The following is a 16,291-nucleotide window of genomic DNA, read 5'->3' on the forward strand; positions in this document are numbered from 1 at the left end:
TCTCAGATCAGTTTTCACCTGGCTAACCTACACACAACGACACCTCCCTGACTACGAAATAAAGAGCAGTGGAGGGCGGAGGGGAAAGGTAAAAGTCATCACGGGTTTATTATTTACACGGTGGTTAAGCACATAAATGCAGTGATCACACAAATGTGCCGAGTCAGAGACTGGCCACCGATACACAGGTTGATACAGACGTGCCAACTACATTTCCTGTAGTGGGAGGGCAGCAAGTGTGTACGCACGCACGGACGGACAGACGGCCGGCCGCACAGCTGAGGGCCCAGGGTCTGGGCCCACCTCTCAAACGAGCATCCAGCACTTTCAGGTTGAAGCCCAGATGTGCAGTGAGGGAAGGCTGCCCCAGCCGTCTCCAGCACTCTGTCGGAGGCTGCAGCTGCTAACGCCTCGCGGGCAGGGGCAGGCCCACCTCTGGAGCCCCCAACTCGCCCTGACCCGCCCAGGCTCGCACTGCGCTCCCAGAAACACAGCCCCACTTGGCCAGGTCCCTGCACCCCAAAACACAGAGTAGCCCGCTCAGGACTTCCCAAAGCAGCCAACAGCCACGCTCTGTGCCGTCAGCACGCACCAGTCGGGGTGTCCTGGGACCGGCGCTCCCGTGCTAGGGGCCCGAGGAGGCAGGAAGGGGAGAAACACAGACATGGACGCCTCTAGGCCCCTCACCTGCTGCGAGCGTCCCGGTCTCCAAACAGAGCACTCTGCAGCAGGGTGACAGGAGGAGAGGTGGACGTACCCACGGATACCAATTATTGCACCTTGTTTCCCACAACAGGGGGGCCGGCGGGGGAGGGGGGGGACGGCCGGCTACTGGTTGCCACCACTGCCTGGTGCCGCTGCCTGCTACAGAACGAGGGAGCGTCCTGGAAAACCACCCGCGGCCCAGTGGCCCCGAGGGTCTTTCTTGCAAGACTCAGCCCCGCCCTGCTTCTTGACCCCTGTGGGGTTCGCTACGTCCCAACGAAGGTCGTGGAAGGAAGCGTGTGACGCTGCACCCTCCTGGACGACCAGCTGAGTCACCAGCTTCTTGGCACTTCAGGGTGGATCCCCTGGGGCCCGAGGCCGCTGTGGTTAAGCCTGGCACAGCGCAGACGGCCGCGTCCTGGGTTCTGAGCACACAGACTCATGCACGTAGCGAGGGCCAATCTACACTGTTCACGTTTACAGTCGGTTTAGAAAATTTCCCAAATCCAAAGACATTGAGGCAACACCACCACCAAAATAACCACACGTGACCCCAAAGAGGGGCCTGATGTCTCTTGGTTCAAAATCCTCTCCAGGGGGACCAGCAACGCCCAGTGCAAAAAGCCTTGGCTTCCGAGGTCTTCCGTGCTCGGCTTCCTTCTCGCCGCGTCCGGGGGACTCCGGTGCGCGCGCCCGCTAACCGCTCTGAGGACCACGTCGCGCAGGCCATCTGGCGTAGGTGGGGAAGGGACAGTGACAGCAAAACCAGTGTAATGAGGCCACAGGACACACGGCACACGACACACGCACAGACGCACACACATCACTTACACGCACGTCTACACGGGACAGCACTTCCGGTGAGAAAACCCCTCTCCACAGTGGACCACACGACAAAGGGACCACGAAGCAGAGGACGGGCGCCCGCGCGCGCTCTGCTCCCTGACTAGCTCTGCCCTACACAGAAACTCCACACCAGCCTTTGTTCCAGGGCTCGTTAAAGTCAACATCAGTTTTAAGACCGCAAAAACAGACAAGAAAGAAACAATAAAAAGACAGATCTCTTTACACAGATTTAAGCCAGTAATTTTTAGCAAAATGATACAAAACTGTCTTAACCAAGTAGAAGATCGGTGGTTACAGTAGGCTCGTCAGGGAGCAGGGCGCACGGCCACTGGAGGGGAACCGAAAGGCTCTGGAGCGGGAGTCTGGTTCTCTCTGCAACTGTCTCTCACACTCTGCTCTTCTTCCCAGCCCGTGACAACCGAGTGCACGTGGGGGGCCCGCGGTGCGGCCCCTGTGACGGCAGCGCTTTGGAGTCTGTCCGCTTTAGTTTGTTTTGCTTCCCCCACGGGCGTCGCTGGCTGGGCGGCCTGGAGAGCTCCCGGTGTTAACATTTCGGTTCTAGACCGGGGGGCGTGTCACTAGTAAAGCCATTGTAACAGAGTAGATCAGCCATGCATTGTCTGCCCTTCACAGCAAAAAGGAGAGTTCTCATCGGTGCACCACAGACTGAAGACCACTGGAAGCCACCCGACCGGGAATCTGTCGGAGCCAAAGCACAGGAGAAGGTCAGCATGAGGCCAGAGGCACGGGGCCAGTCGGTCAGGCTCGGGCACAGAACACCAGTGACGGCGAGGGGACACAGATGCTGCCCAGCCCTACTCTGGACGCCCGCACCCCGGCCACTCTGGACGGCCCCTCTGCGGCCAGGCCACGTGCTCAGCAGAACAAGTGACAGGAAGAGGGGGAAGGAGGAAGAGGCATGCAAGCAAGGAGGCCGGGTGGCCCCGAAGCTAGAAGCCCAAGAACGATCGGACCAGACAGAGTCCAAGCTGGAAGAAGTACTCGCTCCCAGCACTCCTTCCTGGAAAGTAACCTGGGGTTTTGAGAGCCGGGACCGGGTGCTGTGTGGGCCCCGGGGCTCCCCATGGGGGGAGGCGTGGAAAGTAGCTCCCGTCGAGGTGCCCCTGAGAACGCAGTCACGCTGGACCTGCGGCCGTCTCCCAGCGGTGTGGAGCCCAGCAGCGGCAAGCCCTGAGCGGGAGGGGCCACAGTGTCCCCGACCGGAGGGAACCCGGCTCGGACGCCCAGCCATGCGCCAACGGCAGGGGAGCGGGCGCTGTGGCTGACGGGTTAATACAGACGGCAGCACGGATGGGACGCTGAGCAGAGACCGAGCTCGAAAGGAAAAACAAACGAGGACAGAAATAAATGCGAAAGAAGAGAGTGACAAAGCCAGGGTGGCAGAGACCACCAGGAGACTCCCGCAGCAAGAGCGCAAGAGCCCCCACCAAGCACGGCCCGCTCAGCTGAGCACGATACGACACACGCCCCGCACAACGGACCCTGGGCCGGGCGGCTCGAGTCTCCTGGGACCACTGGAGCCGAGCGCAAGTGCAGAGCCCTGGGCTTCTGCTCCCACCACGGGCCCCGGACCCTCGAGAGTGCCCCAGGGCCAACGGCCAGCCAACGGTGGGCAGGGTCCTGGGGCCGCCCATTTGTAGACTCTCTGGTCTGCTCGCCCCCAGACTGGGCGAGTGAGCACGGCTGCTCTGGAATCCACGCGAGGAGAAGCACTGGGCGGAGGGACCACACTCTCCCGGCAGCACCTGGCATGCAAGCCCGGTCCCACCTGCGCAGCCCGGTGGTGGACTCGGGGGTGGTCAGCGCCCGCCCCGCCCGGCGCCTGCTGTCTGACAAGACCCGACATGAGCACACTCACCGGTGCTGCCTTCCAACGGGGAGACGTGCAGCTACTTGCCGTGGTGTTCGAAAGGAATGCTATTCTGAGGTGGGGGGAAAAGAGAGCTGTTGGTAACCACCTCGAAGGCCTGCCTCATCTCGCTTCAGCCAGGCCCGGCACTGGCCGTGCCGCCTCACAGGGGACCCCGGGAACCTAGCGAGGGGCCCCCAAACGAGAGCAGCCGCTGCTGCTCCTCTAGGCTGACGAGGGCCCAGGCAGTGAGCGAACCTGACATCCAGATGGCAGCCCTCCACCGGCCCCTCCCCGAGGCCCTGCTCGCTGCTCAGTGCGGCCTGCGCTCAGACCGGGGGAGGACTGGCCACAAGAAGACCAAGGGGCTGCAGGCCTTGTTTTGGGAGCATGAACGCAAACCAACCAACCAACCAACCGGGAGTGACTGGCTCAGAGACTGAGTCACATTCCACCACAAGCACTGGACCCAGGAGGCCTTTTCCTCTCAAAGAGAAAAACCCACAGTAGGTCCACTGACCACATGCTCTTTGGGCTCCGTGCTGCTCTGGCTGAAAAGCCAGACTCCCACTCTGGGTCGGTGGTGTGGGGACTGTGGCCCAGCACAAAGCCGCCCTGGAGAAGGCAGTCGGGGCGAGGAGCAGCCACCCTCCTGCGAAGTCGGAGTGCAGCGTGGCCGGGGGGTCAGACCAAGAGCACAGGCATCCACGGCCGTCCCCCACACCCAGCTGCAGAGGGTCAGCAGGGCCCTCCCGCGGGCTGGCCTGTGGCCAGAGCACCTTCTTGCAGATGGACTACTTCCCTGGACTTGGTGCCTCTGCACAAGACGACGTTCCCTCCTCCAAGCGCACAAAGAACTGAGAGAGCGGGTAGCGGCGAAGGAAGCTGGCGGAAGCGGCCTCAGCCCCGCTAGGGCAGGGCCAGCCTCGCTTAACAGAGGCCTCACTGGCTCTACCTTCACCCCGCTTTCTTTGGGGAAAGTGCCAACGGAACCTATAGAATAGCAGAAGCTGGAGCAACTCCCCTTGTTCTGGAACTTCCAAACCACCAGGGCAGACAGGGGGTCAGCCCCTTGCTGAGAGTCTTGGAAAGAGTCTCTTGCTGCCCTGCAGTCTCCTAAGAAAGAGTGCTGATGGGTGAACAGGAAAACCCAAAGAAGGAAGCCATCCCTGGGACAGGGGTGCATCGGGGACACACCCCCAGGGGCTGCGTCCTCAACATAAAGGTCCTAAGAAACCCCCTAGAGTGACCGGTGCTTCTTTCAGAGCGGAAACACCCCCAAATCAAATCTCTGGAGGCTCCTCCCTCCTGTCTAGTCCCACATTGCTTCTTCACATGGAAAGCAAAAAGAACAACAAAGACACAGGACTCTCAGTTGCAAGCTCGCCTCAGCTAAGGAAGAGTTCACAGGAAGGCTCTTGGGGCGTGCAGGCTAGGGCTGGCCACGCCGTGGAGGAGAAGCTGGGCTCAGACCCAGAGGTCGGTCGCAGGCTCTCTGACCCTTTCATTTCCCTCAGTGGTCCCAAATGCTCCAGATACTTTCTTTTCCCTCAAAGAAAACTAGGTTTGTCCCTTCCCTTCACGAACTCTGCTGGTGGAGGCCCAACATCTGGATTCTGAGTCCAGACAGAGCCCGTGACATCCACAGACCCCAGCTGTCCTTGACTGGGGTGTTTGGGGCCCCAGAGCAGGCTGCATGCCTGGGCTCTCGGCCACGCGTGGGCAGACACTGCCCAGGACCTGTTCCCGGCTGCTGATTCATGGATTCCAGAGCCTGTGGGAAGAAGCCCGTAGCCCTTCGTGTGTCCTGCAGGGAGGGAGAAGGGGTGTGGGGCTGGGAGCCGTAAGGGGCCCAATCTCATGACCCTGGCCAGACTCCTTGAGCCCCACAATTCAAACTACCTGCACCCTTAGTCTCTTTGGGAGAAAGTTATCATACAAAACCAACCCATTTCTGGCCGAACTACCAGTAAACCAGAAATGTTTACATTTATAGCAAAACGAAACCAATCATTCACTTGATTAAAATAAAAGGTCAGGAGCACTGTCTCTGTCTTGGCACACTTTCTGCTCTGCCGGAAGACCAAGCTGATGCCACAGAACTGAGGTTCTGGGTGGTTCTCATAGACCCTGTGCTTTCCTAACCAACGTGCTCGGCCCACCAATCACCAACAAGCTATGCCCAGCACCAAGCGCATGCCAACAGCAGGGCCCAGCGCTACCTCGCCTGCGAGAGGCGTCCCAGTGACCCAGCGCGGTGCTGCCTGACTGCACGGCCCAGGACTTCCAGTGCGTTCCTAAAACCAGGGCCTGCCCGCCCAGCAGATACCGCGGGGCACAGACACCCTGCAGGACCCTCGCGGAAGCAGGAGAAATGCCCTCTGACCCACCGCCATTCGAAGAAGAGGGCCCTGAAAGCTACACGAGGAAGGAAGTCCGTGTGTGTGTAAAGAGCTTATCTGTGGAGAGCACATGAGCGGATGCAGAAGAACCATGGCACCCAAGCCAGAGAGGGAAGAGGAGGGTTTGAGTGGAGGGGACCCGCAAGACCCAGCCATTTCCCTGAGGACAGCTGCCTCATCCAAAAGAAGACAAGTGGGCAGGGGCTGCAGAAGACGGTGCATCGCGGGGCGCCAGGCTCCAACGGGCTTGCCCACGCCACCTGACAGGGGCCTCCAGCCACTGCCCCACAGGCTGTGTGCCCACGACAAACCCGGTGTGAGCAGCATGGCATTTCCAGTCTGCACAGGAAGATGGCCCAGCCTCCAGGGCTGGCTCGGAGAGGGGGCTGGGGCCGCGAGGACGGCAGCAGAAGAGAAAAAACCCCATGACCTGCACCGTGCGGCTGGGGAGCCAAGCCCTTCGTCCGCACAGCCCGCCTCAGGCTCCCAACCGAGGGGCTGCACGGCAGCGAGGGACCGAGCGTCCCTCTCCAGTTAAAACTCAGAAATGGGGGAGAAAGGAAAGAAGGGAGGAAGGACGCCCTTCATCACCTGCGCCCCACTCTGCTTGGCGTCCTAAGCGCAGCCCAAGCATGGACAGGCCCGCGGCCCGCGGCGGCCCGGCCTTGGCGAGCCCAGAGCGCCAACCCATGCAGTGCTTACCTGTGAGGTGGACATGCGGGAGGTGTCTTGCCGGCCTGTGAGATCGGAGGACGAGATGTTGACAGGGGCGCCGCGGTGCAGCCGCATACTCACTTTCCGCTCTCTTTCCACGCCGGACACGGGCCGAGGAGAGGTGTTAGCTGCAGGGGGAGACAGGGGTGACGGTGAGGGCTAGGGGCAGACCCCGGAGCCAGCGTGAGGGGGCCTCTCCTCAGCTGTCTCGGCATCCAGGACCAGAAGGTGGGTGCTGCTACACTCCATCAGGTTTCCAGGGTGGCAACAGGCGGCTAACCCCCGGCCGGCCTGCACCCTGATTTCGAGGTCAGCAGTGGTGGGCAGGGCCCACGGAGCATTCAGATGTGCTGGCTCGAGGCGGACTTTCCCAGGAGCGAAGCACCAGGAATCCAGCAGGAGGGCAGCCCGAGGCCTCCGTGCTTAAGATGCCACTCATGGAGGGGATGGAAGGGTGGGTACTGAGAGGCTCCTAGGGAGCAATCCGTGTCATGAGAAAGAGAAACAACGGAGAAAGAGAAACGGATGTCCCCTGGCCAGCCAATCCTCAGAAACCAGAGTTTACTAGGACCGGATACACACAGCCTCTCCCATGAGGCATGCCCGCCTGAAGCCCGCGTGGGGCCTGCAGCTCAAACAGCCAGAGCAGCCAACACACAAACCAGAAACCCCCAGTGCCTACTGGGGAGACGTGGTGCTAGCCCACTCACCAGTGTGTGAGGTAGGGGTGAGGGGGGTGGGAGGAGCCACTTCCTGGGTGCCCCGCAGGCGGCCAGAGGCCGTGGAGGGGAGGCCGCGGGCGGCTGGGTTTCGGGAGTGCCTCAGCCGCTCCTCTCGGTCCCGGCGCTCCCGCTCAGCATCATCAGCGGCCCGGCTGGCTCCCTGCAAAGGAAACAGGGTAAGACCAGACTGAATGAGGTTTGGTGGAAAACAACCCAAGGGCCCCGGCTGTCCCCTGCTGCCAGAGAAGCCATCCAAGCAGTGTAGCAGGCTGGGAGGAGGCATCTCTCCCTCTAGGACAGCAGCCTGCCCCGAGACCCTGTGAGTGAGAGGACGAGGTCTTCCCAACACTTCCGAACCCCAAACACTGATGGCAACTGGGTGGCCTCTTCCCCCTGAGCACCCACACAGGAATAGGAAATCATATGAGGTCAGGTTAGCGGCGGGCCCAAGGTGTTAGCATCCAGGGGATCCGAGACGCACACAGAAGCGGGGGCATCTGGTTGGCGGGGGGCCCAACCAGAGCCCAGACGGCCTAGGCAGATGTTGGGCCAGGGCCCACGTGACAAGAACGCAGGCAGCCAGGTCTGCCGTGGAAGGTCCCGCGTGGTGGACACCACAGCTAGTTCCACTTTGAGCAAATGACGACCCAGACGAGTGGGGGCACGATACCCGCCATGTTCTAACGAACGGCGCTGTAATGCAACAGTCGGCAAACCGCAGCCCACGAGCCAAATCCAGCCACCATCAGTTTCTGCAAATGAAGTTTGACTGCTGCAGCCGCACCCACTCGTGCCCCACTCCGCCCGTGACGGCTCCCAGCAGCAGTGCAGACCGAGTGCTGGTCCCACCACACACACCCTGCAAAGCTGAGAGGGTTCAGTGTCCCGCCCGCCCAGAGAAGGGGGGCCAGTCCCGCTGGGGGGCAACGACGCCAGAAGGTTGCCCAGACCCTGGGCGATCGGCGGTTGCACGTCCTGCGCCAGCCCACTGCAGGGCACCTGGCTCTCTCCCGGCAGGGCACAGACCCTGCCAAGGCCACAGGACAAGCCTTTCTGTCTTATGCCCTCTGAAGAGGAGGTCCTGCTCCTTTGTCAGATCTTGTCACCTTGGAAAGATTCCAATTTCTGTTTTAAGCTAACTAAATAGAACAAATTTATAAAGAAAAACAAAGTAGAAGTTCCAAAGAACCCTGAAAGCCTCTGGCAATAGTGTCCGGAAATTAATTAGACTCCTATAAGAGACTCAAGGATGGGTGGCCAGATTTAGAGAAGAAAACATCAAAACTCAAGTTCTGCACATACGCGAACACCTGTGCTGCCCATTCAGTAAGCCCGGCCACAAAGTCAAGCACAGCCTAGCACCTCTCCAGGCACCCACCTTGCTCGCTCACCCGCACGCCGGGTCAGAGGCAGGAGGGGCAAGAGGTCACCCCACCTGGCCAGAGCCCTTGGCCTTGGCCATACCCTCCTGCGTAACACACACTGTGGAGCCACGCCTCACCACCACAGGCAGTCAAAACCATGGCGCTCTTAGCCCTGTTGACAGCAATCATAGAAGTACCTTCCAGTTCAAGATTTACCACTCAAGGAAGAGCCCTGGCTCCAGGCAGACCTGCATTTGGGAGACCCACTCCACCGGCTCCAGGGGGCCCAGCACTGACGTGGTGCCGCCTCTGCTCTCCCTTGAGAGGGATCTTGCTTCTCAACCTCCCGCCCTGGGGTGGACCCCACCTAGGCCACGGCCCTCGCAGGTACACTTGGCCCCCCCGATGCGGTGAACGTGCCTTCTAAAACCTGCACCTCGTCTGGCAGAGGCCTTTGGCTGACTTCTATGCTGAGAAGTCAACGCGCTGGCGGCACACTTACGAATTTGAGCATGTTCCAGTCGAACACGTAGTCATAGGAGAAGCCCTGGCGGTGGAAGAGATTCCTGAAGAGCTGCCTCAGGTAGGAGTAGTCAGGCTTGTCGTCAAAACGCAAGGAGCGGCAGAAATTCAGGTACGTGGCAAACTCAGCTGTAAGACAAGAGACTCAGCGCTAACTGGCTGACCGGGTGTCCGTCGACATGATTGCCACCATCCACTGCCGCATGCTTAGGACGTGAGACACGGCGTCTGAAACACTGGTCACACTGGGAGGAACCGACGTTTAAGAAAAGCCGGCGGCACAGGGCACAGCTTGGTTTCACCTGCGGCACTTCTCCACAGGAACAAGGACAACTCCCTAGGTCATGGTCCCTGGAAGGTAAAGGAGCAGCAGGGACAGAAGGCTGCCACCAGCTCAAGGACACTCTTCACCATCTGGGAGCCAGTCTCCCAGTGGCCCCCCACCGCCACCCTCAGACCGCGGGCCGGCCTGACACCTGCCCTCGAGGACACGCACAGGGGTAGCTTTTACACAGCACTTCGATGGGGGTGGACATCTTCTTCTCGCTGATCCGCTCGTACTTCTGCCTCTTGGTGGCTGCCTTCAGCCCCTGCCAGGGCAGAGAGCCCAGATTGAAGTACATGAGCACATAGCCCAGTGACTCCAAGTCATCTCTTCGAGATTGTTCTGGAAAAGACGGGAAATGGGTCAAGGACAGCACGTGTGCGCCTGCAGCCGCAAAGCCAAGACCCCAGGCACACTCTGACTGTGGAAACGAACTTTCAAAACCACAGAAAAATATTCTTGGATTGTTTCACCAGAAGTTGCCCCTGATGTGTCCTTAGGAAACTGTGACACCCCCGGATGAGTGACACCAATGTTACAGGGACTGTCAGAAAGCCCAACCGTTCCTGCCCCCACCACACCTCACAAAGGGTTTTGCAGAATCTGGAGAGCCAGCCTCCATGCCAAACATGCTGACCACTCCCACGATCCCCCAAGAGGCTGGCCTTTCTCTAAGAGACGGCCGTGCCCAAGGCAGCCTGGCGACCGGAGGCACAGGACACACCACCACCCACGGGCTCACCGATTCCAAGATGCGTGTTGATGGAGGCATACCGCGCCGTCCCGGTGAGGTTTTTGTTCTCACGGTAGGGGATGTGCTGGTGGGTCCTGGCATCCCGGTACTTCTTGGCCAGCCCAAAGTCGATGATGTAGACCAGGTTGCCCTTCTTCCCCAGCCCCATGAGAAAGTTATCTGGCTTCACATCTCGGTGGATGAAGTTCTTTGAATGAATGTATTCAATGCGACTAATCTGTAGGTAGGGAAGTAATGACCAGAGATTAAACCACAGCAGCAGCCTCGGGAAAGGCACCTGCCTGGCAGAGTGAGGGCTGTGCCCTCACCTGCACGTCCTGTGGCCCTTGGCCAGAGCAGAGGAACTCCACAACCAGGGAAGGATGCTGAACAAACCATGCTTTGCACCCCCAGCCGGCCGGGGCAGCTCCCCTCGTTGGCTCTCAGGGGTGGGGAGGGGAGGTTGACTGACAGCAGCCTGAGAGGACCAGCCCTCCCTGATGAGAGTCTGCACCAGCAGTCCTTCCTGCAGGGGCCCATCAGGAAAAACACACGTCTCCGAACCCAGCCCACGGCCGTGCTCCTGCCGCAGAGGTGAATGCACTCCTACCCTCTCCCTGGGCACTAGCAGGCACAGAAGGAGAACAGCATGCCCGAATGTCCCGTCAGACTGCGGACTCACACCAAGCCCGTGCCGAGGGCCCAGGCTCCCTGTCACCTCAGAAACATGATTCTTACCATCTGGTCAGCAAGCAGCAGGACAGTTTTGAGGCTGAATTTCCTTGAGCAGAAGTTGAACAGGTCCTCCAGGCTCGGCCCCAACAGCTCCATCACCATGACATTGTAGTCCCCCTCCGCCCCGCACCACCGGATGGTGGGGATGCCGACTGCAAGAGAAACCCGACACGCCTGTGCTCGCACGCAGGGACACACCACACAAGACACACACTGCGAGACAAGGACCAGGCAGGCAGTGGCTGGAAGTGACACCAGGAGAGAATGGGAGGCCAGTGTCCCAGGCGGGGGAGTGAGCAGATGCAAGAAGATTCCTGTTGACATGCTGCGTGCGTCACAAATCAGGAACCAGTCTGGCTCACTGTTGTTAACACAAGTCCACACTCTGTTCAGGTTTCCTCGGTTTTCCTGTCACACCCTCTCTCTGCCCCGGTCATCACGTCTCCCCAGGCGCCTCTGGGCTGAGCCGTCTCTCACGTCCCTGGTTTCGGGGGGCCCGGAAGTTCTGGGGGGAGATTCTGGGGCAGTGCCTCCGTCGGGATGTATGTGATGTTGGGTGATGGGTTTGGGGAGCAACACCACAGAGCTGAAGGGCCTTCTCATCACGTCACGTCAGGGGTCCCTGCTCTCAATGTGACTCGTCACCGAGGATGGGACCTTGACCCCTGTATGGGTTGTGCTCATTCTCCCCAGTGTGTGTACTGTTCTCTTCAGGAGGACGTCACTATGTGGAGCCCACACTCCGGGGGCCGGGGGGGGGTCATGCTGTCATGCTCTACTTCTTGAGGGCAGAGCATCCACATACAGTACTCAGATTTGTCTCTTCCCATTTATTTATTTTTTTTTTTAGATATTTTATTTGTCAGAAAGAGAAAGCGTGTGCGCACAAGCAGGCGGAGCGGGAGAAGGAGAAGCAGGCTCCCCATTGAGCAGGGAGCCTGATGCGGGGCTCAATCCCAGGACCCTGGGATCATGACCTGAGCCGAAGGCAGATGCTTCACCAACTAAGCCACCCAGACATCTAAATTTTATTATACTTGTATTAAATAGTTTGTTAAGAAGTATGCATGCTGTATAGTATTCCCTTTGGAGAACCGGCCACCATTCATCTCTTCTTGCATTTGGAATGTTTGGGTTTGCTTCTGTCACAAACGGCGCTACTAAGTATACCCTTACTTATGTCCACAGATGAAAATTCTTACCCACAAAACTCTTGTTCACATCTAGTTTCCCCAGGCACATGCCTACAAACACAGAGCACAAGTTATCTGACTCTATGAGACAATGTCGCCTTGTTTTCCGAGATGGACAGCCCACTCCACACGCCCAGCAGCGAGCTGGTTACCACCAGATTGCTGACTTTTCATCAACCGAGTGGGTGTGAAACAGCGTCCCACTGAACTCTCAATTTGGATCTTTCGTCCATATATTTATTGGCCACACGCTGTTCCTCTTTAAAATGTCTACTCTTGTCTTGTGCCAATTTTTTCTATCAGGAAGTCTTTTGCCTATTTATAGCTATTCTTTAAAAATCCTGGGTACTAAACCATTGTTGATTGTATGTAAGGCATTTTTTTTTTTTCCTGGAGCCTTCTGATGAGAAATTTTAACAAAGACAAACATATCAATCTTTTCCATTATGAGTAATGTTTTTGGTATAGAAACCCTGAGTCAGAAACAGGTACTATTATTATCTTTCAAGAGTTTAGAAGTTACTCTTTATCAACCAAGATGGAGTAATGGGAGCCCAATTTACCCTCACATCTGCAAAAAACAGAAGACTTAACAAAACACAGAACATGTGGAAAATGGTTTCTAAGACATTGAACAGGAGGCAATGAACAACACTCAGACCTGAAAGATAGGACACAGCTGCGTGGGCCTTAGGCTGTCCCCTTCCTCCCTTGACTGTCAGCAGAAATGCAAAAACTAAACAGATAAAAGTAACTTTACTTCATCCTAAGTGGAGGAAGAACCTGAGCAACAGAGTAAAACACTAAGCATGCAAGCAAGTAAAATTCATAATGTCCGCATGCAAAGAAGCAGAAAACATCCATATTGAGAACGGTCAATCAATTGAAACTGGTTCAGATGTTACAATGAGCAGAGAAGGATAATAAGAGTTATTACAAGGGTGAGTGGGTGGCTCAGTTGGTTAAGTGTCTGACTCTTGATTTCGGCTCAGGTCATGATCTCAGGGTTGTGGGATGGAGCCCTGTGTCCTGGCTCTGTGCTCAGCAGGGAGCGTGCCTGAGATTCTCTCTCTTCCCCTCTGCTCCTCTCCCCTCCGTGTGCTCTCTCTCTAAAAATAAACACGGGACACCTGGGTGGCTCAGTGGGTTAAGCGTCTGCCTTTGGCTCGGGTCATGATCCCGGGGTCCTGGGATCAAATCCCACGTCAGGCTCCCTGCTCATCAGGGAGCCTGCTTCTCCCTCTGCCACTCCCCCTGCGTGTGCGCTTAAGTATTAAAGATAAATAAATATAAACAAACAAACAAACAGGCGTGTGGGTGGCTCAGTCGGTTAAGCATCTGCCTTCAACTTGGGTCATGATCCCAGGGTCCTGGGATTGAGCCACGCATAGGGCTCCCTGCTCAGCAGGAGGCCTGCTTCTCCTCCCTCTGCCTGCCCCTCTGCCTACTTGTGCTCTCTCTGTCCAATAAATAAATAAAATCTTAAAAAATAAAATAAAAGGGCGCCTGGGTGGCTCAGTCGGTTAAGCGACTGCCTTCGGCTCAGGTCATGATCCTGGAGTCCCGGGATCGAGTCCCGCATCAGGCTTCCTGCTCGGCAGGGAGTCAGTCTGCTTCGTCCTCAGACCCTATCCCCTCTCAGGTGTTCTCTCTCTCTCATTCTCTCTCTCTCAAATAAATAAGTAAAATCTTAAAAAATAATAATAAATAAATAAATAAATCTAAATAAAAGTTATTATAAATTCTAATTATCTTCCATGTCAAAAAAGCTACATAAGGGCACAGCATGGGAGATTTATAAAAGACTCAAACCCAACTTCTAGAGAACTACAGTGTCTGAGCTTAGATGGCGCAGAAGAAAAGATGTGTGACTCGAAGGCAAAGCAACAGAAACTACTGGAAAAGCAAGAGCCAGCTTCACGTCATCCGAAACCTATTTCACCGAAGCCCCCAGGAAAGATGGAGGAAGGGGACAGAGATGATGCTGGAAGGAGATGAAGACGACAGACCCACAGATGTAAGCTCAGCGGACCCCACACACAAGAGCCATAAAGAACATCACATAGATGTCCACACCTGCCAATCAAATCACTCACAATGAGTCATAAAGACAGCATCCTGAAGCAGCCAGGGGAAAAATCCATACTACATGAAGAGGACAAAGGCCAGGATCACTGCAGCCTTGTCAGAAACAGGCACGTAAGAGCACAGTAGGGCGGCATCTTTCAAGTACGGAGGACACCAACCTCCGAAAGCCAAGACAAATGAGGAGATTTTCAGATATAAAAAAGCTGGAAAAATCCATCAGCCGCAGATCCGCACTGCTATGTATGGGAAAGGCCACCCTTCGGGCAAAAGGCAAGTGACGGGACATGGGCCCACACAAAGGGATAGAAAGCACTAGAAATAACAACGTAAGTTTACACGTAAGATTTTTAAAAATTATTTCAATCCCCTTAAGAGGACTGGTTGTTTTTTTTTTTTTTTTAAATTTTATTTATTTACTTGAGAGGGTGAGAGAGAATGAGAGAGAGCATGAGAGGGGGGAGGGTCAGAGGGAGAAGCAGACTCCCTGTCGAGCAGGGAGCCCGACGCGGGACTCAATCCCGGGACTCCAGGATCATGACCTGAGCCGAAGGCAGTCGCCCAACCAACTGAGCCACCCAAGCGCCCGAGATAGGACTGTTTAAACAAAATAATGCAATGCGGGTTTGTAATATGCAAACGTCCGTGCCGCAGGGAGGTACCACAACGGCAGGCAGCAGGCAAACCAAGCGCGCCGTCACAGGCCCGTCTATGCTACACCAAGTGCAGAGGGTGGCAAGGATACAACACGAGTTGTTGAAGACGTACTTGATAAACCCTAACCCAGCCACTAAAGTAACAAAGGAGAGTGTTAGTGAGCCAGCAGAGGAGCAAATCATAAGAAAAACCACTAAGAAATGTAAATAAAGGGGCTCCTGGGTGGCTCCATCGGTGAAGCGTCTGCCTTCGGCCCAGGTCATAGTCCCGGGGTCCTGGGATCAAGCCCCGCATCGGGCTCCCTGCTCCGCGGGGAGCCTGCTTCTCCCTCTGCTGCTCCCCCTGCTTGTGCGCTCTCCCTCTCTCTGACAAATAAATAAAATCTTAAAAAAAAAAAAGTAAATAAAATGCTTGATTAATCAAAAAGAAGGCAAGGGAGAAGGGGAGACAAAAACCAGCAGCAAGATGGTCAACCAAAACCTGGCCTGTCAGGAAACACATCAAGTGTAAATCCTCTCAACACCCCAAATAAGGCACACTTTCTCAGCAGATAGAAACAAATGCCCTTCACACACAAACAGGTTGTAAGAAGGACGGCGTAGGACACCAACTTTAGACAGAAGGGTGCACGAGAGCTGGGTCTGTGTGGGATGCAGTAGGCTGTGGAGAGCGTTTCCAGGGACGTACCTGTTACTTCGTAAGGATAAAGGCACCAACTCGTCAGGAGAATGTAACAACTCCACACGGTCACACAGCTAACAGTACAGCTTCAAAATACATGAAGCAAAACCGCAAAGAGATCGACAAACACAGTTTGACAGCATCCTCAACACCCCCTCAGGCAGCGGAGCATCCTCTCCTCAAGCACACACGGGGCAGTTAGCAAGACAGACCCAACAACGGACATAAAACAGGCCGAGAGGTAAAATGATTCAAGTTGTACAAAGTATGCTTTCAGATGACAACGGAATTTGGTCAGAAATAACAGAGGGCTCTCGGGAAAACCCCCAAACACTTGAAAGCTACATAACACACTTCAAAATAACCCACAGATCAGGGAGAAATCAGAAAGGGAATGAGAAAGCTTTTTGAACTAAATGAAAATGAAAACACAACACATCAGGGTTTATGAGACGTGCTCTAGGAGCACCTGGGGGAAATTTATAGCAACGAAACGCTTGTATTAGAAAAGACAGATCGGGCGCCTGGGTGGCTCAGCTGGTTGAGCGACTGCCTTCGGCTCAGGTCATGATCCTGGAGTCCCGGGATCGAGTCCCGCATAGGCTTCCTGCTCAGTGAGGAGCCTGCTTCTCCCTCTGACCCTCCCCCCTCTCATGTACTTTCTCGCTCTCTCAAATAAATAAATAAATCTTTAAAAAAGAAAAGACAGATCAATGATCTCAGAATATAGGAAATTA

General features: G+C 56.1%; 1 protein-coding gene across 6 annotated transcripts in view; it reads right to left on the minus strand.

Annotated features, from left to right (window-relative positions):
* CSNK1D (casein kinase 1 delta) overlaps positions 1–16,291 on the minus strand; it is a 39,275-nt gene that overhangs the window by 8,478 nt on the left and 14,506 nt on the right. For 4 of the 6 annotated variants that reach the window (XM_045888221.3, XM_045888224.3, XM_045888225.3 and 1 more), the window contains 6 exons: positions 10,942–11,090; positions 10,213–10,441; positions 9,642–9,812; positions 9,126–9,274; positions 7,248–7,419; positions 6,526–6,665 (listed from right to left, as the gene is read on the minus strand). In XM_045888221.3, the coding sequence (XP_045744177.1) occupies positions 6,526–6,665; positions 7,248–7,419; positions 9,126–9,274; positions 9,642–9,812; positions 10,213–10,441; positions 10,942–11,090 (1,010 nt within the window). Of the gene's footprint in view, positions 1–1,769; positions 2,251–3,430; positions 3,495–6,525; positions 6,666–7,247; positions 7,420–9,125; positions 9,275–9,641; positions 9,813–10,212; positions 10,442–10,941; positions 11,091–16,291 lie in introns of those variants that run through there. The other 2 variants (XM_045888223.3, XM_045888222.3) reach the window with 2 other exon arrangements.

Source organism: Mirounga angustirostris, unplaced genomic scaffold, assembly GCF_029215605.1.
Source record: "Mirounga angustirostris isolate CCGP_5_RB_7025 unplaced genomic scaffold, mMirAng1.0.hap1 SCAF_17, whole genome shotgun sequence".
In the NCBI taxonomy this organism is placed as follows: domain Eukaryota; kingdom Metazoa; phylum Chordata; class Mammalia; order Carnivora; family Phocidae; genus Mirounga; species Mirounga angustirostris.